The sequence below is a fragment of the Lactuca virosa genome, chromosome 8, assembly GCF_052849685.1.
Source record: "Lactuca virosa cultivar CGN04683 chromosome 8, Lactuca_virosa_CGN04683_v6, whole genome shotgun sequence".
Taxonomy (NCBI): domain Eukaryota; kingdom Viridiplantae; phylum Streptophyta; class Magnoliopsida; order Asterales; family Asteraceae; genus Lactuca; species Lactuca virosa.
The window spans coordinates 166,752,304-166,773,676 of record NC_136433.1 but is presented as its reverse complement, the minus strand read 5'-3'; the positions used below and the strand labels follow the sequence as shown (position 1 = coordinate 166,773,676).

At 36.0% G+C, this 21,373-nt stretch overlaps 1 protein-coding gene across 2 annotated transcripts; it reads left to right on the top strand.

The window, feature by feature from the left end:
- Positions 1-7,200: 7,200 nt before the first annotated feature.
- On the top strand, positions 7,201-11,015 carry LOC145132576 (RNA polymerase II transcription mediator). Of its 2 annotated transcripts, none has more exons than XM_079067420.1 (9): positions 7,201-7,330; positions 7,756-7,853; positions 7,944-8,166; positions 8,250-8,363; positions 8,449-8,534; positions 8,604-8,988; positions 9,065-9,517; positions 9,605-9,910; positions 10,587-11,015. In XM_079067420.1, exons 2-9 carry the CDS (start codon positions 7,765-7,767, stop codon positions 10,932-10,934), a joined length of 2,004 nt encoding a protein of 667 aa, XP_078923546.1. In that variant the 5' UTR covers positions 7,201-7,330; positions 7,756-7,764; the 3' UTR covers positions 10,935-11,015. The 2 variants fall into 2 exon arrangements, with proteins under 2 accessions (XP_078923546.1, XP_078923547.1); XM_079067421.1 differs by having other exon boundaries at positions 7,751-7,853.
- The last annotated feature ends 10,358 nt before the right edge of the window (positions 11,016-21,373 follow it).

Here is a 21,373-nt window from a genome sequence, read left to right as displayed (position 1 = left end):
CACCCCCACACCTGAGTTGTTCGCTACAGCTAGACGGGGCCAGTCTAGGGTGACAAATATCTTACCGATTCTGACGCCTGAAAAACGTCATAACAGGCATAACAATCACATCAAGCATGGTTATAATAACTCACTTAGGTATTAATAATACTATCTTGATTTACGGGAAGCTTACACTTCACCGGTTTTATAAAATTTAAAACTGCATTTTTACTCCCGTTACACTATTGGTTTTCACTACTGGTCTAGGGTTTAGGACCACAGTTTTTCATACAACAGAAAATATAGGATTTTCTGGGAACATACAATTACAAACAAAAGAAAACCAAGGACATGCATGCATATATTCACAGTTTTGGAACAAGACTTACAAACCATTTTTCATAGAAAATATCGGATTTTCTGGAATCATACAAATCATTTCAAACAAAGATGTTACAAATCTTTTCATACAAATATGCTTATGAACTCACCAACATTCTATGTTGTCGCTTTTCAAAATGACTTGTATTCTCAGGAACACAGTAAGCAGGTACTTGAGCTATGGATGTTGGATATTTTGTTGCATTTTGAAAATTACATTTCTGTCACTTTTGTGTAATTTGTAAATAAATACAATTTCTAAACAATGTATGTTTGTTATCTCAATGTATGCCGTTTGGTTGCTATGTTTCATTCATGTTCAATTGTTATGATACTATACAATGACGTCATCCGCCCCCGGACGTTTCCGCCGTCCTGGTTCGGGGGTGTGACACGTTTGGACCATTGGATTTGGAATTTTGAATTACGCCCGACCAAATTGTATGTTTGGACTAGTGGAGTGGTGGACTTAATGGATTAAGTCCTTAATGGTTTAAGTAGGAACACTTAACCCTAATTGCCTTTTTATGTGAAAAACCCTAATTGGGTTTGGGTTCTTATTGGGTCACTTCTTAGACTGACTTTCTGTGGGCCTTCGTGGGCCAAATGGGGAACATGCTTATGGACTTAGGAAATCATTGGGCCTTAGGATAAGGCCCATTGGAAAAGCTTGGGCCCAATTTGGAAAATTGGGCCATAAATGGGCCATAATTGGGTCTTGATGATTATGAGATATTAGGCCATTAGAATGCCAAGTGTTTGGACTAAAATAAATGGTTGAGCCTTAAGATAAGCCCATGTAGAGGTTTGGGCCCAATTTGGAAAATTGGGCCCTATGTTGGGCCTTGATTGAGTATTTGACTTTGGGCTTCAGTGTTTGAGTTTGGGCCTTTGTTTTGAACCAAACTAGGTTAGGGGTAAGAGAGTTTCCTTACCCCAAGTATGGAGTTGTGATTATGCATTGGAACCCAATTATTAATTGGGTGTCATTTTGATGTTGACAGTTCGGGAATCTGTCAACCAGCAATGTCATTTTTTTGTTTTTACCAACTGTTCAATATTTGGTTTTTTCCGGTATGTCACATGTTATATTCAGGATAGACACTTTTGCATAAAGATGTGCCTAACTCCATTCACTACAGGTACTAAATTAATATTTGAGTCATGCATACACAAACAAATCTTGCTGATAATTTTAAATTCTTTAAGTAGATTCGATTTTCATCATCATTCCTTCAACGATGGAAATTATCTATACCTTCACTATTTGACACTTCCATATGTATCCATGCGTGTAATAATTTTTATTTTTCTTAAGATTTTTTCTTAAAACCATTTTAATATTTAAGAATATATAAAAAGATGGAAAATAGTGAAATACTCATCCTTGGCATCACAAGGTGGATTTATTGAAACCTCGAAGATATTTGAGAATCTGAAGTCATATTAGCAAATGTAGTGCTACATATAAATTGTTTTACATGTCAATTGGTCTTAGTTTTCATTAAAGTTATGATTTCCTATTTGATCCTATAAAATATCACATGTGCACTCAAGGCAGGTCATGCATATTTTAATGTTGTAACTGATACCAATGAGTTGACATGCTCCTTTTCAAGTCATGAGAAGGAAATCTTTTTAGCTTTCATTTTATTTTTTGTATATATACATTTGGTCCCAACCAAGAAATTTTGTGGTAGGGGTGTGTTTGTATTAGTCTCTAATAGAAATTAGATGTTGGTATCTAGATTATGCCTATGTGGTTTTAGTTTGCCGATGTTGGAATATGAAAAATAATATGATGCATCGATATGCATTTAACAAATAATAAGTCCATCACATTAGTTAGTTAGTCGATATTAATGGATATAAATATCACTTTGTGCATTTGCAGTTGCATAGTCTGGATTGAAGCAAAGCAATAAAGGTGTATGGTGATAAATAAACATAGGTTTCGTAGTATGTGTTGGATGTTTTGGCTTTGATAGAAAAGAACCCATCAAATACAAAAAACAACATTAATATATTTCTAAAAATGAAAATGTTGTGTTTTAAATAACATGTAAGATTAGGGTAAAATATGAAAGGTGTTATGATATAAATATCAATAACATATATTAATTTTAATATTTATTTGTCAAAATTTTAACTATGTAATTTTACGTTGCGCAACGCGCGACTATTCGCTTAGAGATAGAGAGATTTCAAAAGAATTAGGCAACCCACATTTTCTACCATTTATCAGTACAGCCCGGCCACGGGACGGTGTAGCCGACTCTACTGACTATATCACCTTAAACCCGCCACTAAATCCATCCACCATAAGGTGGGATGTTTTTATGAGAAAAAAATGATGCAATGACGTTTTATATAGATGAAAATTTTGTATTTATTAAGTGTTTAGCTCATTTTATGTTAGAAAATGCATTTCTACGCTTGCATTTTAATACTAGGATGTTTGATGGATAAAAAAGATGATTTAATATGAGGTCCTTAACATATATGTTTTAATATGCTAAACATGAGCTTGGGAACCCAAACACGTCATATTTGAAGAGTTGGAGTTTTCCACCTTAGGACACAAACAACGTCCTTCATCGAGTACCTTGCCAAATTAATTATAGTGGATCTTAACAGTTCTTGTAATTTTTGACTCGATTTGTAAACCAATCACTGTTACATCATGTAACACCCAAAAATTCAAGCCAATTTAAACTTTCTAAAACATTTCAAAATCATTAATTATTACAAACTTGTTTTCAAAACGTATTATATCAGAGTATCCCAGAAACAAAGTCAAAAAAAGTGAGGAGTTGTACGATCACGCCTTTGCCTTGCCACGATCCCCTGATGTACCTGAAACAATAAACTGAAAACTGTAAGCCCGAAAGCTTAGTGAGTTACCCCCAAAATACCGATACACATACAGTCCACATAACCATGTCAGCAATAACATATCATAACAAATCGAACAACATGTAATGGGTCCCCAACTTTACAGACTGGATTACCCCTGAGCCTACAGTACGAGTCTCCCTTTAGCCCGTAACTGGAATGCCCCCGAGCCCACAGTACGAGTCTCCCTTTAGCCCGTAACTGGAATGCTCCCGAGCCCACAGTACGAGTCTCCCTTTAGCCCGTAACTGGAATGCTCCTAAGGTCTGTTGGCTACCGCACAGAGCAGTACAACCTCAACCCATCCCACATAACATATAACATACCACATAACCACTGAGCATGCAATAATCATATAACATCACAGGTAGTCCTACAGGTCTACCTAACTGGCATAACCACTAGCATGCAACACTAACTCATACTCAACATCTAACACTGCTAGGATAACATATCCAATGGGCCGGCCTTGGTGCCTTAGACCCCTTAGTATAGTGAGGATAACTCACCTGGCACTGCTGAAGTCCCGCAGATCCAACTCCAGCTGCTGGTTGACAGATTCCCGAACTGTCAACATCAAACAATACCCAATTAATAATTGGGTTCCAAGCCCAAGGTCCAATTCATACTACAAAAACCCAAAAATCAAATAATGAGCCAAAGCCCAACATATGGCCCAACTTTCCAAATTGGGCCCAGACCTCTACATGGTCTTTCCTTAAGGCCCATCCAATTATTCTAATCCAATCCCCATGGCCCAATATTACATAATCATAAAGGCCCAACACAAAGTCCAAGTGAAATTAGGGTTTCACATAAAATGATAATTAGGGTTAAGTGTTTCTCACTTAACCCATTAAGGACTTAATCCATTAAGTCCCTCATTTTACTAAATAAGTCATATGGTGCGATTGGGCTTAATACACAATTCTATTCCAATGGCCCAAATGTGGGTCCCGATAACTCCAAGCCCATAATCCCAAAATTAGGGTTTTTCACATGAAATGATGATTAGGGTTAAGTGTTTCTTACTTAACCCTTTAAGGACTTAATCCATTAAGTCCATTATTGCCTTAAGTTAGTTTGCCAGTGATTATTATTTAATATTTCAGTTATTAAATAATTCCCGTGTGTCCCGGTTAATTCCCCAAATTTGGTTTTTATTGGCATTAGGGTTTTCCAAACCCTAATTAGGGTTTCCAACCCATACACTAGCCTATTTATCAAATGGGTGGGCTTTTAGGTCAATTAGGGCTTTATTGGGCCTATAAGGCCCACTAGAATATCATTAAGCCCATTAGGGTTTCATTGGGCCCATTAGGGTTTCGTCGGCCCAATCCGTCTAAGCATCCCAAACGAGTCAATACGCAAGCTAGGCACACCGCCACCCAACACGGCGGCTAGTGGCGGCAGCCACCACTCTACGGTGGTGGTTTGAGATTTCTATTATTATTTTCTTTGGCACCATTACAATGTACAACTCGATAATACACACACACTCACACTAATACACACACCTAAATACATAGCAAAACATACACACACAGCCACCTCCCACGGTGGCTGGTGGTGACGGAATAATGGCAACAGGCGGCGGCCACCATGGCTGGCGGCCATGGTGGTTCCTTCCCTCGATTTCCGTCCAGCATCACACGCACACAACTTCTCACTACTGAACATACACCCAAACGAAACCCTTGAGGCAGCAGTATCGGCGATTGACGACTGGACGGACAAAACAGCCGCAACGGCGACGCGACGACAAAGGCTGGTAGTTACGGCCTCTACAACGAGGGTGGCGGCTCCGGTCGTCGGCTGGTAAGGAGGCGGCTAAGAAGGCTCCGAAATCGTGATAGAAGCGGATACAACGCCGGAAATAGATGAAGAAGATGGCAGTCGATTCGGAAAGAGGAAATCTGGTGGCCCTTATCGCCGATTGGAGCGGCGGCGACACTCCGTCTTCAACAGAAGTGGTGCGACAGCGGTTGGAGGTGAGAATCCGGCAGCAGCGCTCGTCGTCGAAGGGCAGCAGCAGCGGCGCTCGCCATGGCGGCGGTGCAAGGTGACTTTAGAAGAGATGCGGTGATGGGGAAGGAAGAGAAGGGGAACGATGGAGGTCCGGTGCTCGCTAGCTTATCGGAATGACGTCGAGGCGGCGCCGGTCGGAGGGGGGTATAAGGTGGGTGACGGCTGGAGTGTTGAGGAGCATTTAGGGTTAGGGTTAGATGGTTATGAGACTATATACCCGGTTCCTTAAGCTCTTTCCCATAATAACACAAATAGTCCCTCCTTGTATTATTCTTTTCGAAACAAATCCCCAATTTACCATTTAAATCCCTCCTTCTGAAAATATTTACAAATAAAATTTGAAATCTTACCAAATGGCCCTTCCTTTACAAAACTCTTTTCAAGTTAGGTCCAGAACTTACCATTTAGTCACTGTCCCCAAGAATCTTTTTAATATAAGTCCAAATGATACCAAAACACCCCTGAATTCTAAAATCCTTTACAAAAATAAATCCCGAAATTACACTTTAACCCTTGAAACTAACATTCCGTTAATTATTATTTGTTTTTGGGCTATGAAAATCTAAAATAATAATTAAAATTACTTCTCGGGGTCCCGGGTTTATTATTTAACTATTCTATTTTTAACGGGATGTTACACATCAGACCAAAACATGTACTCGGTTTTTAAATTTATGACAACTTTTTCAATGACGTGAATATTTTAACAAAAAGTTATTATATGATTTTTTTTCTTCTTCCATATTATGTAGCCACTCGAAACAATTACACTGACTGGAACATAATTTTTGGCGAAAAAAAAATAATAATAACCTATTTTGTAAATTATGATAATTCCGTGGAATCTATTATCTGCTTGGGAAATCTGTAAAAAATTTCTCTATATTTTGGCTTTATTAACAAAAAAATCATCATTGATTTATTATTTATTATTATTATTATTATTGCAATTTAACAATTGAAACCGGTAAACACTTGCAAAATAACCATTGGAACCGGTTAGTGCCGGTTTTAAGGATTAAATTGCAAACCTGATAAATGGTTAAAATGATTTTTTTTTTGACAAATATAAGACATTAGTGAACACAAAAACGGAGTTTTGTTGATTTGTTATAAGAAGTGCGTATCTATGCCACATAGTATGTATAATGGAGCTATATTTAGGAATAACAGCCTCTGACAAGCCTTTATTTTTTTAATTGTCGTTTGACTGTGAAAGAATTTTCGATAAGTTGTAATTTTATGGCAAATATTTTACACCAAAAATCTAAAATTTCAACAATGAAGTAACATTTGGCCTAGAAATACACTTTTTGCGACAAATCAACAAGGTCCTTTTAATTTATATAGGATATAGATGGTATCTATATGATTGTAGAAATGATATTTATTAAAAAGAATAAAATAATTCCAAAAATGACATAAATAATCATCATTATGTTTTTTAATAAAAAAATTAACTTTATTTTGAATTTTTTTAATAAATATATATAAGTTTTCTTCAAATAAATTTAATATATATATATATATATATATATATATATATATATATATATAAAAGAAAATCTAAAGGAAAGTCCTTAAACTTTAATTTTATTAACGAAAAAGTCATATATGATTTTGTGTTTGCAATTTAACATTTAAAACCGACACTAACTGATTACAAAGATTATTTTGCAAGTGTTTATCAGTTTCTGTGGTTAAAAATAAAATTCATCGATTACTTTTTTTTATCGATAGAACCAAAATTTAAGATTTTTTTTACAGATTTCTTTTATCTCCACACAAATACTATGAGGCTATTATTAAAAAGTAAAATAAAAATCGTGTACAATTTGAGTAGTTTGAAAACTTTAGTGGCTGTTTTATAAATACAAAAACTTGTGTTAAAAATTGATTTCGTCATCAGTCAGCACCTCGTGGCATATGTTCGACAGGAAGAGTCCCCGGCGGCCGCTCCTGTGCTTCATTTTCCGTTGACAGCACTTCCCTCCGTTAGCTACTCCTCCGTCTGTCACCGGTCATTGTTTCCTCATTTCTTAAGGTCTACTCAATTCTCTTGTCTGTCAGTTCGTTCTTTTCTGTTTGGAGAGAATAACTCTCTAATTTCTCCATTGGTTGATTTGTTGCCTTCAAATTTTAAATATATAAAGTTTTAATTTGAACCTATGATTTCTAATCTGTTATTTCAATCTTTATCTTTTGATACGTGATACTTCTAATGATTACTTTCAAACTTAATGTTGGAGAGTAGAAATTGAAACCCTAGATTACTTTATTTCAAACCCTAATTCAGAAATTTCTTAGTGAAATCTGTCTCTGAATTTGTCTATTGAAGTATTGGGAATTTGAATTATTGTTTCCGAATGTAAATGTATTAATTTTGTTAATAGTGATCACAATTGCGGAATATCGTTTGCCATTTATACACTAATATAACACAAGTTTATGGAATTTCCTGAAGATCAGACTGTGGAAATGGATGGAAACCTGAGTATCTCTCTAGACAAACTCCCAGTCAAACGTTTGGAAATCATTGAAGAAAATGGAGCTGAAAAATTCCCTCCGTATGAACATCATCACTTTCAATTTCCCCAAATCTCACACATCACATCTCTTCAATCCATTTTCTGATCTTTCTGGTGTAATGTTTGCAGCGATTTGAGTTATGATGATAACAGAGTGAATCAAATTAGGCGAATAGACTTTGCTTGGGCTGTAGAAAGAGAAGATCCAAACAAGAAACAAAAGAAAGGCGACTCTACTTCTAGTTCTTCCAAAGATACAACCTCTTCATCACCATGGCCATGGCAGAACATGGTTGAAAATCTAAAATTGGCTCACCAAGAACTTTCTGTTATCATTGATCTCATTAACACTGTAAGTCATCATTAAGTTATTATCTTAACCTTTTCAATTGAAATAAAAATTTCTGAATTTTACTTTATAAAATTTCTCTGTAGGTTGAAATTAATGATGCTGTCACAGTAGCTGGTATGACCAGACCAAAACAATTACCTAATGAACTTTTATCTGACCTTGCAGTATCTACAGCAACAAAACTCCAATGCTTTCGGGTATTTCTCAAACACAAAATCAAAAAACTAAAAACTTTCTTTTCTCTTTGTGTATTTCTTGTTTGATGATTCTTTTTCATTTCAGCAACTTGGGAAATACTTTAAGCAATCAGCCAAAGCATTAGAGAAACAAGTTGCAAAAGAAGCAAGATTCTATGGAGCTCTAATAAGGTCAGCTTCAGCTATCACCTATCTTTGATTTTCTTTATGATAGAATCCTAAAAATCTACATGATAATAGATTGCAGCAGAATTGGAAAGTTAAGAGGCATAGAAAGGCTGCTTCTGCTGCTGGAAATGAAGGTTTCTACATTGATCTGTTTGACAATACATTATATGATCCAACAGCTATATTTCACCCTTCTTCAATGTCAACTGTTCGTGTTGAACATGATAATGCTGGAATGCTTGCTTTAAATCTTCCTTCAAAAGCATGTCATGTTCTTCAATTTGGATTTGTTGGTGATGATATTCCAAAAAGATCAAATGGAAGAACGCCAAATCTATCAAATTCAGAGTTTTCTGAAGAAACAAAGAAAGAAGATGAAACTGATGATGATGATGATGGTGTGAAGAAAAGGCATTCTGATCTTCGTGAAGTTCACAGAGCTGTTTTCAATGAACAGGTAAGCTTTATAGTTTATAATTTAATGTAAATAAATCTATTTTCTTAAACTAATTTCTTATTAAATTTTAATTCAGGTTTTTAATTTAATAAATCAAGAAGCATTTGTTCCATCATTAGGCGTGAATGTAACTGGCATACGAGAGAATCATTTACAATTAAACATAGATCAAGAAGCCTCTGTATTCATTTCACTTGTATCATCCACTCAAGAACATGATGTAACTGATGATGAAGAAAATAATGACAATAATGCCCTCATACCCTTAATTGATGGCGAAGAAGAAAAACAACCCGTGAAAAAAAGATCATTTCTTCCAAATAGAATCAGCTCCGAAATTCTTTTGAAACAGCTTTTTCATGAACATGTATTTGTTCGGGCAAAGAACCGGTCAGCTTCTCCCAACAAAAGTCAACAGTTCGGGCAGCTAACAAAAGATGGGTCAAAGTCAAACCTTCTTGGTCATTTCTGCATGTCTCTTGCTCACAGAATATTTTCATATAAAGTTTTGACACAACTAGAAAATCTGGTAATTTATTTATTTATTTTTTTTGCTTTCTTGAAAGTAGGTTGCTATTTTTTGAATTTAACCTTTAATTTAATTATTATGACATAGGCTAAGAGTGTATCGTATGTGAGATTGGTGTCTCATCCTACATGGACTTCGCGTACATCTGCATGGACACTGGTGGTGGATGTCCCTCAGTCCATTCTTCATTCCGGCCACCAGATGTGGGCGGCAGAGAAGAGGGGGAAGTCACAGTCCCACACTAAAGTGGTGGTGATTGATGATTGTATTAATATTGAAGGTGAAGGTGCTCCGAATGTAGTCGGACTCTTTAAAGGAAAATGTGAAAATAGTTGTTCTATCAATAGATATGATTGTAACTTAGCCGGCCTTCATGTCATACTTTTACAACAGGTATGTCTGATACATGACATGACAGAACAGGTTGTACTGTGTTTGTCTGCATTTTGGACTGTGACTGCAATTGAAACTGATGTTAGTGGGACATACATTTTAAATTTTTTATCCTACCCAAAAAGTTGGATCAAGACGGGACGTATGTCTGACATGACAGACAGAACAGGTTGTAGTCCCAGTGACATGACACATGACAGTACAGGTTGTACCTGGGAGTCCCAAGACTGGGATCGAGACTGATGTCAATGACACAAAAATTGTAACTTTTTGTCCCATTCAAAAAGGTGGAACAAGATGAGACAAGGACTCGCTCTCGATATCTCGTTTGTGCAAAAGACAAAAATGCCCTTGTCATCCTAATCATCGAAATAGCCCTAGAAAGAAGTCCTTTATTGTCCAGTCTCATGTAACAGACGTAGCCTAGAGGCTACGTCTGTTACACTGGAGTGGAGCTGGACAAGCTTTCTAGGGCTATTTTTGATGATTAGGGTGACAAGGGCATTTTTGTCTTTTGCACAAATGAGATATCGAGAGCGAGTCTTTGTCTCATCTTGTTCCACCTTTTTGGATGGGACAAAAAGTTACAATTTTTTGTCTCATTGACATCAGTCTCAATCCCAGTCCAATGCAGTATTTATTAAAATACAGAATTTACTAATTGTGAATTAAACAGGTTGCGAGTCAAATTATCCGTTGGCTGCATGAAGAAGCTCTTAGTGTGGGAATGAAAGCGAGTCGGGACTTTTTAAGCTTATGTTTTGAGGTGGAGCAGGGTGAAGTGGTGGGTGTGGTGGCTCATGTGGATCCGGAGGATGGTGAAGGCGGCATATCGTGGTGGTTGGTGGTGGGCAATGGTGGAGGAGTGGAGGAATACAAGGTTGAAAGAGAGGATTCGGATGGGGAAACAAAGAGATATTTGGGTCATTTATCTCTTGATGTGTTGTATGCAACTTTGTTGGATCTCTTGACCATGTGTAGCAATGGTGGGAGCCTCAAGTCTTCATTAGATAATCAGCTGTAATAAAATCGACCCTAAAACATAGTGTTTGAATATTTGAGTTGTAATACTAAGTTACTTGATTGATAGAATATGAGTTTTTAACGAATTAATACATTAAAAAATATATACTTTGTACAAATCTTTTAAGAAGAAAAAGTAAATGGTAAAAGCATAAAAGTTGTAGGTGATGATCATTAATTATAGATAGCAGTAGCAGTAGCACTATTATTGGAGAGGAGACGATATGGGAAAGGTATGGTTGAAGTGGGATTGTAACCAATCCAATTTCCCATAAATAACAATATCAAAATCCTTTTCTACTTGTGACAAAAGGAAAAAACCAAAGTATAAAAGAAAGAAAGATGTGATGTTTTTGTAGGTGGAGTAGGAGCTACTAATGTCGTTTTATTTGAGTTTTTGAAAGGTGAAAAGTAGTACAATATACAAAGAAAATGTGAAATTGTATTGGTTCTAGTACACTATACAAAGAAAATGTGAAATTGTATTGGTTACATGTTTGGTATGCTCAATGGAATTGTATTGGTTACATTTTTGGTATGCTCAATGGAATTATAAATACAAAGGTGTTTGACAAAACTAGTCGAAATATGTAGTTTTTATTTGTATATAAGTGTACATCAAAATAGCGGAAAGTTTTTAAAAAGCTTAAAGAACATTGGAAAACAATACACCATGATTTGAAAAAATTGCACGTTTAGATCTTTTGGCTAACATAGTTAATAACTAACCGTTAAATTATTATAAAATGACACTTTTATTTCCATTTTGTTCTTTTTCCTAAATTTTATCATTTTATCCTCAAATTAAATTAGTAAAAAGATAATATATAGGGACCAATTACAAAAATATAAAGAAAATCAAACCACCTCCAAAACCTATTTTCCACTTTATTTCACCTTCCATTTTTCTCCGATCATATTCCATATTTCACTATATTTTAATTTAAATGAATAATATTACTTTAATATGGAGTAATACTATCCATTAACACCAAATTCCATATTTCACTATATTTTAATTTAAATGAATAATATTACTTTAATATGGAGTAATACTATCCATTAACATCAAAATGGAGTGGAACTTTCCGTTGTCGGATTTAATCATTATGATTTTACGTTTATTAGTTATAATAATTAATAGATAAAATTTTACCAATGGTCGTTATTGTTTTAAATTTTCCCGAAAATGGTCTTTATGAAACGTTTTTTTGCATCGGTGGTCCCTTTCAAGAATAGTTGGCACGCCAATGGTCCTTATGTGACATAACATCATATGTATTTTCAAAAATATAACTTGCTGAAATGATTTTTATTTTACCTACATGGTGTTTGTGTATAACTTGCTAAACCAACCAATAAGAAGCAATTTTGGTAAATAAGATATTATTTCATGAAATACATATTATGTCATTATGTCATGTAGGTAATATGAAGTCAAGTCATTTTCAACATCGGAGAAATAGGAGGGTTATGTCATAGGTGATCACAATGGAATTTTCTTTCAAAAATGGAGCCTTTTATAGACTAAAATAAAATATAATGGTTAAACTGCAAAAATTAACAATTTTATGTATATTGTCATAATATATATCATTATATAAATTACATAACAGAATTTATTTTTTTGTTTAAATATATGTTACATATATTTTAAATAGTTAAAAGGAATTGATCGTTACAAATTAAAAATAAATACCATGAGATTTTAAGATAAATTATAATAAAAAATTCTTTTACTTATTTTTGGAAAATAAAAATCAATGTAATTCAATTGAAATTTTGAACTATTTTTATAAAAGATAAGTTATACAAAAGAAAAAAATTTATACAATAAAAAAACACCCTCCCCCAATCAGACAAGAACGAAATGCGTATAATAAGGATTTATCTATTTTATATTTTTGTGACAAACAAAAACGTTTTTTTTTTTCGCTTTGATATTCTATTTCATTCCATTTTTAATTAGTGTTATACCAAACATTGTAGACAATATACGAGGCTTTTCTGAAAAAGATAATAAAAAAAGTGCTTGAAAAGTTTATAATCTTGATGGCATTAAAAAGTGATTGGATATCACACAGTAGAAATTGTCGTTGTTGACCTTTCAGGCATTGTCAAAAGCTAAAAAGAATGTGTAATGTAATTGGAGGTGGAAAAAATTTCTCCAAGTTGACTCGATGCTATTTTTCTTTAAATGATAGTTTGTATACATATTTTTTATTTTTTCTTTTTACGTCAAGTCAACATTATAAATTTAGGACCGCAAATTATGACATGGTCATATTTGACTACCTCTAAGGTTACGAGAGGGGACTCGGTATCCATCTTCACATGTGGCTCGACAAACATCGGCCGTGTATTTAGCATGTTGAGCTCATAGCCCCAACTCGGCAGGAATTTGCATAGTCTTTCTCCTTTTATTTTAGCCAATTAACAGCTAGATTTTTCAAAAAAAAAAAATCGATTTTATTCAATATTAATACCTAATAAATCATACCATCTTACACTATATCAATACGTAACTTCTATCACTTTCATTGAAAATGTCTTGTTCATTTCGACACCAATTAAATTTGTGATGCAACCGATGATGGGTGTTGCTAAAACATCGGAGGAAACAATCAAAAGTTTAAGCAATACGAAAGCCGAAAATGTGAGGCAAAAAAACGAAAATATCCAAAGAGATAGTGAAATTGTCCACCAACGTCTCATGCATGATTATTTTGACGATGCGCGATTTGCCAGGGGTACTTTTTCTGACGATGTAGTCGAATGCACAAGTCTTTATTTCAGTGTATCGTCGAAAAATTCATGAGAGTGTGTCTATATTTTGAGCAATGTTATGACGCAAGAGGTACACTAGGATTTACCAGTTACAAAAATATACAACCACACTTTGTATGTTAGTATACGTCACCCCCAGCCAATGGATTAGATGAGAATTTGAAGATGTCTTCACATACCGCTAAAGATAGTCTGCACAAATTTTGCAAATATGTCATTAGGTTATACGGTCCACAATATGTATGTAAGTTTACTTGATACTTACAATGACATCCGATAATTGTATGTTTATCATGGAAGTGTACATGACTTTTCTGAAATGTTAGGGAGTTTGGTATGCCTCTCAGGCCCGTCCCAGAGGGTGGGCGATAGGGGCGACCGTCCAGGACCCATCTTTTAAAGGGACCCAAAATTTTTATGGAAATTGTTATATTTAGAAGATAGTACAAGTAATTTCTTTCAATTGTTGATTTATCATAAAAACTTTGATGACATTTATGTATTTTAAGGGCCCATTTTTGTCTTTTGCTCTGGGCCTAAAATATGTTTGGAACGGCCCTGATGCCTCCATCGAGAATGAGGAAATCATACAAATGCACACCACAGTTAATACAAGCGAGGGAATTATAGTTAATACAAACGAGGGAATTATGGTTATCTGACGATCATACTTGAAGCAATGTCGTTACACGATCGATGGATGGTGAGCCTTCTTCGGTGCTCATGGTTCGCTTAATGAGTTAATGACATCAATGTTAACATATTATCAATATTCAACAACATATACTGTAATATTACACCAGATTCTTCATTTAAGGTGCAAGAAACGTCCTACAAGAACATGTATTATCTGGTTGATGGTCCAAAGACTTCAAAATTTGTTAAATCATTGTCATGCCCCAATGATAGTAAAAGGAAAATTTTAAGAAAACTCATGAAGAAACGGGGAAGGGTGTGGAAAGAACATTTGGGACCTTTCAAAACATTGGGTGTTGTCGTACAAAGCATAAACAATCATTGACTTCTTTAAATGATAATGATCATATAATAAAATAAAACAACTACGAGTGAAATCATGAGATGTTCTTACACTTAAATAAAAGTTAAAAATAAACAAATATTGTCTTTTATAAGGAAAAATGATCAAATTTAACGAAATGTTAAAAGTTAAAACTCAACAAAACATAAGCACTTATTTCGTATAAGAACATATAACTTTAATTTTGGTCGTCTCATAAAAGATATAAACAATCATTTATCCGACTCTTTCCCGACTTATTAATTTGTTTTGTACATCCGGATGAATCGAACAAATGAGTATACGACCTAGCAGTTCACAGTTAGTTTCATCACACATTATATAATTTGCTGTTTTTTTTTGTGGTACGCAATGCTTCATATACATAATCGCCATTCGAGAATTTGAAAATAATCGTTTGGAGAATTTTGAACAACTCAAAAGCGTCATATGCTAGCCATTTGTCGGCTATTTCAAGTATCCACGATTTGGGTTGTATGAATAAATATTAGATTCGTCACTTGTAGTGTCGATTTTACTGAATGGATATTAGAAATGACCATGTGAAGTTGCGACAGTGTGGCTATTTTTTTGCGGATGAGTTCTCTTTAAATATGAAAATTTAATCGATTTAGGGCTAGTTTTTCTTCTCTTCTATTTAGTGATTTCTTTGAATACAAAGAATTTTATTCTTCATTTTGGTCACTTTTAATAGATATATAACCCAATTTGATTGTTGACTAATGTAATGCAAGTTGTTCTTTTCTCCCTTGTGGACGTACACAATCATCTCAATTAAGGAACCACGTTAAATGCTCGTGTCTAGCAAGTTTATTTTCTTAATATTTACATTTGCGTTATCTTGGAATGTGTTGCTCTCATTATCAGATATTGTTATCGTATTTCAACATCCTAGTTCGTTGTCCATTTTGTTGTTGGGTTTTATACTTGTTTATCGGACCAAGTGTTTGATATCTCTTTGGGTGTACTTTCCATAGATTGAGATATGTTTGGATTGCCTTTGACACCTATTTGGATCCTCCATAAGATCCCAAGAAGTGGTACCGGATACTCTAGGTTTTCGCTTGACTGTATTTGGGGATTTCCATATTTCTAGGGTTTGCAAGTTTGTGATGCATGCAGGGTGTTCAATAAAATGTCTACTTGTCTGATAGTAATATTTTAGCTACCATATAATCATCATCATATCTTAATATATCTTTGTAACACTCAGTTCCAAGGCATTTCTCTTTTTGACCCTTGATGTTAATTTAGTTGCATTTTGGTCCCTTAGGGGGGGGGGGGGGTGAAAAGTAAATTTTGGCGGAGGGGTGCATACGTTGGGCGTATGTATAGTACGTTGGGCGTACGTAGCCAAGGGAAAAACCCTAATTATTAGGGTTTGGACCCTATTTAAACATCTTTATGGACCCTGAGGCTGCCCCTCATCAGTCTCCTTACCCCTAAGAGCTTATCCCACGAAACCCTAGCCATCTTTGGTGTATTCTTGAGCTTTTATTGAGTTTTGGTGTTCTTTTTGTGCATTTGAAGAAGGCGAGACTTGGTGGTGGTGCTGGTGCATTGTTGGAGTTGGAGCTTCAAGATCCAGAACTACCTTCTTCATTGTAAGCTTCTGGAGGTAAAAAGTTCTTACCTTGTTGATGTTGGATTAGGTGTCTAAGCCTATAATTATAATTGGTATGTACTTAAATTGATAGTAGCACAGTCCTTTTGGATTGCCTTCAAAACTAGCAACTGGACAGATGATTTTGGAGAATGAGGTTGATTTATTATTTGATAATAAATTGAAATAAATAATTTGTTAATATATTATGAGAATAATATATTAATTAGAAATAGTAATATTTAATCAGAAATTGATTTCAGGATTGAAAGAATTAATTAAAAGTACAAGGAATAAATTGTAATTGTTTAATAGTTGATCAATAGGCAATCTAGAACCATCCATAAGGTGGGACAATTTCTTGGAGCATAATGGTTCTAGAATAATCCCTAATGGATAATCTGGAAAGTAGATAATTACCCGGTTTAAGATAATCTTGGATTTGGGCTTATCTAGGGTTTCCTGACTGCACTATAAATAGAGTTGTAACCCTAGAATTTTCAGCCACCTCTTCTTTTGAAGCACCAGCTGAAATTTACATCCTCTCTCCTTCTTCTCAATCTTCTTCCATTGCTAGTGTTGGGTGTGACATTTATGACGCTTGCTCTCAAAGGCTTCAACAACACAAGGATTTGAATTGCTATTACTATATAGTGATCATGGTATGATTACTCTAACCCTATTTGTGAATTTCGAATATTATAGGAGCATGCTAGGGTTTTCTATTTTGTTGTTCAAGTTGTATGTTCAGTTAGAGAAAACATAGATCAAATTATTTAGGGTTGTATGCACACATAGGATTGTTTGTTATGCTCAAAACCCATCGGTGGTATCAGAGCGTAGCTTTAGGTGTTGTTTGTTTTGGAAGTGGTTAAATATCTTTTGTCTTTTTCCATGTTTGCGGAAGAAGACGTGCACTTGCGAAACATCTACCCGGCAGAAGGGAAAAGTGCTCAAAAAGTACTTTTCTAGAAAAACAAACGAGGCCTTAGTTTTCTATTGAATTGATACAATGGTGAACTTGAACAAGGAGGAGAACACAGAATTGTCATTATGTTCTTCAAACACGTCGTGGTGTTTGAAAGGAACGGATGAAAGAATTGAAAGGAACGGATGCAAGTATAAAGACTTCATGACTAGCAAGCCATCAACTTTTACTTGGAAGGAAGATCCAATCAGTGTTATGGACTGGATCTCTGAAATGGAGCTAGCTTTCATAACATGTGGTTGCAAGGGCAAGCTACAAACCACTTATGAAGTGCGCTAGTTTAGAGGTGGTTTTGTTCGCTGGTGGAACACTTTGTTTAAAACCATAATCCCCAATGAGCCACTACAATTGACATGGACAGAGTTCTTGGTACACTTTAAACGCAAGTTCTGCTCAGCCCAAAACCTGCTAGAGCTAGAAAACCAATTTCTGACGTTGAAGAAGGGCAACATGTCCATTGACGAGTATACCAATGCCTTCACAGACAATATGGAGTTTGCTTTGCGCATCGTCCCTGACGAGCTAACAAAACTCGATAAGTATACGAAGGGATTACCATGGGAGTATGTTGTGCCAGTACGCCAAACACCTACTCTTGAGGCGACCATCTTGGCTGCTAAGTCTGTTGAAGAGATGATCACGAGTAGAGCCGCCAACAAGGTCGAAGTTGGCGAAAAGAGGAAGTTTGAAGGATCTTCAAGGTCCAACAAGAAGAGAAAATTCTCGAAGTCTGGTTCCAAGAAATTCGTAAGAGGAAGAGGTGAAGCAAGGTTGTGCGAGAAGTGCAAAAAGAAACACTTTGGGAAATGTGGCGAGGATGTGACTTGCTTCAAATGTGGAAAGTCTGGGCATTATGCCAATGAGTGCACATTCAACAAGGTGTGTTTCGGATGTAATAAAGAAGGGCATATTTCTAGGGACTTCCCAAGGAATAAAGAGGCGGCAAGGCCTAATGTTCCGCCGAGGCCAAAGGCAAGAGCATTCCTGATGACCCTGGAAGCATCAAGGGATGAAGCAGATGTCGCTTCAGGTATCTTTCTTGTAAATGGATTGCCTGACAATGTATTGTTTGACTCTGGAGCAAATAATTCCTTTATATCACATAAATTTGGTGGAAGACTAGCATTGCCTGTAGATAAACTTGATAATGCTCTAGTTGTAGAAGTTTCCAGTGGCAAATTTATACTTGTTAGCGATTGCATTAAAAACATCGTCATCGACTTGAATGGGAATAAATTCCACGAGAAATTGTTACCCATTGAGTTGAACGATTTCAACATCGTACTAGGAATGGATTGGCTTAGTGCAAACGATGTCGAGATACTATGCAGAAAGAAGATGGTGAGAGTAAACCCACCCGGAAAAGAGTCATTTATGGTGTACGGGACAAACGCAGAGTAAAATCTGGAATCATTTCCCTGATGAAAGCCAGAAAATTTTTGTCCAAAGGATGCACATCATACTTTACATTCGTCATCGGTGCAAAGAAGGAGAAGAAATAGATACAAAGAATACCAGTGGTGTGTGACTATCCAGAATTCTTTCCCGAAGATCATCCTGGATTTCCCCCAGATAGACAAGTGGAATTTCGAATAGACTTGCTACCAGGATCGACACCAATAGCGAAAGCACCATACCGGTTAGCACCTACAAAGATGAAGGAGCTTAGGATGTGACTTCAGGAGTTGTTGGACAACGGTTTCATTAGACCTAGTTCATCACCCTAGGGAGCTCCGGTGTTATTTGTGAAAAAGAAGGATGGAAGCATGAGGATGTGCATAGACTATAGAGAGCCGAACAAGGAAACGGTGAAAAACAAGTATCCATTACCAATGATTGATGACCTATTCGATCAGCTGCAAGTTTCGAGCTATTTCTTAAATATCGATCTCAGGTCAGGATATCATCAGCTGAAGGTGAGAGAGCAAGATATTGAGAAAATCGCATTCAGAACGAGATACAGACACTATGAGTTCTTGGTTATTTCATTTGGTCTAACCAATGCTCCAACAACATTTATGGATTTGATGAACAGGGTTTGCAAACCATTGCTCGATAAATCTGTGATAGTGTTCATAGATGAAATTCTGATTTACTTAAAGAGCCAGCAGGAGCATGGAAAGCAATTACGAGAAGTATTAGAAGTTTTGAAGAATGAGAAATTGTATGCAAAGTTCTCCAAATGTGATTTTTGGATTCGAGAAGTCCAATTCTTGGGTCATGTTGTGAACCAAGAGGGGATAATGGTTGACCCAGCAAAGATCAAAGTTGTGATGAAATGGGAACGGCCAAAAAGTCCCACTGAGATTCGAATCTTTTTGGGATTAGCTGCATATTACCGAGGATTTATCCAAGGCTTTCCTCGATAGTTGCACCATTGACAGCTTTGACCCATAAAGGAGCTACATATACATGGAGCGAGAAACATGAAGAAGAATTCGAGAAATTAAAGAAGAAGTTGTGTGAACCACCGATTCTTTCTTTACCTGACGGAGTTGAAGACTTCACAGTCTATAGCGATGCATCTAGAGTTGGGTTAGGATCTGTTCTAACCCAGAGAGATAAAGTGATAGCATATGCATCTCAACAAATTGAAAGAGCACAAAAAGAGCTACCCCACCATGATCTGGAGTTGGCAGTGGTAGTATTTGCATTAAAGATATGGAGGCATTATCTTTTTGGCACAAAGTGCAAACTCTTCACTGATCATAAAAGTATCCAGTATCTCTTTGATCAAAAGGAATTGAATATGAGGCAACGACGCTGGCTAGAGTTACTCAAGGATTACGACTGTGAGATACTTTACCACCCTGGTAAAGCAAATGTCATAGCTGATGCTCTAAGTCGCAAAGTAAACCTGGAAAGAAAAAGGCCAAGAGCATTAAGAATAGAAGTTGTCTCGATGATTGTGGAAAGCATTAAGAAAGCTCAAGAAGAAGCTTTGGAGAGAAATGACCGAAAGGAAGAACGTTTAGGTAAAACATTGGTATTCGGTACAAATGGTCAAGGATTGAAGGTATTCCAAGATAGGATTTGGGTGCCTAAGATGAGAGGAATAAGAGACCTTCTGATGGAAGAAACTCACAAGACCATGAACTCGATTCATCCCGACAACACTAAGATGTATAGGGATCTGAAACCTTACTATTGGTGGCTGAGAATGATGCTCGATGTTGCAAAGTATGTGGCAGATTGTGTAACATGTGCGAGAGTTAAAGCACAACATCAGAAACCGTATGGGAGTTTAGAACCTTTACATATACCCATGGGTAAATGGGAAGACATCACAATGGATTTTGTGACTAAACTGCGCAGGACAAAGAAAAGTCACGACATGATTTGGGTAGTCGTTGATCGTTTCACAAAGAGTGCACATTTCATAGTAGCCAATGAGAGATAGTGTATGGATAAGCTTGCAAATGCTTACGTAAAAGAGATAGTAAGACTTCACGGTGTTCCGTTAACGATTGTATCTGTAATGCCTGGATCCTGGTATGTATTTAATTTATTATTTATTCAAATTATAAGAGCAACTCATCGAGTTGGAAGCCCCAAACTCGTCGAGTAGAGATTATAAGGGTCGCGTAAATAAGTGACCTACTCGACGAGTTGAGAGGCCTCAAATCGACGAGTAGCCCGGCTGGGATGAAACCCTAATTTCCAAGGTTCTGCGCCCTATTTAAAGGACTTAATCTTCCCACCAGCCCCTCGTCAGCCTCCCTAAACCCTAGATCGTATTGTGAGCTCCTTGCTGAGAAACTAGAGGTCTTGAGTGGATTTTTGTGTGTTATTATGCTTGGTGAAGGACTTGGAAGAACTAGAAGGTCATTGAGCTTAAGGAGAAGCACTAGATTTGGGATCTCATTCGCCTTTGGCAACTTTTTGAGGTAAAAAGTCTCAAACTTGATGCTTAATAGCTTAGATCTCTATTAGTGTTGTTTCATGGATCTTTTTGACCCCATTGTTGGAGCATGATAAACCTTCATAGTCCTGATGCTAAAAACTTCCATTCTCAGTGTTATT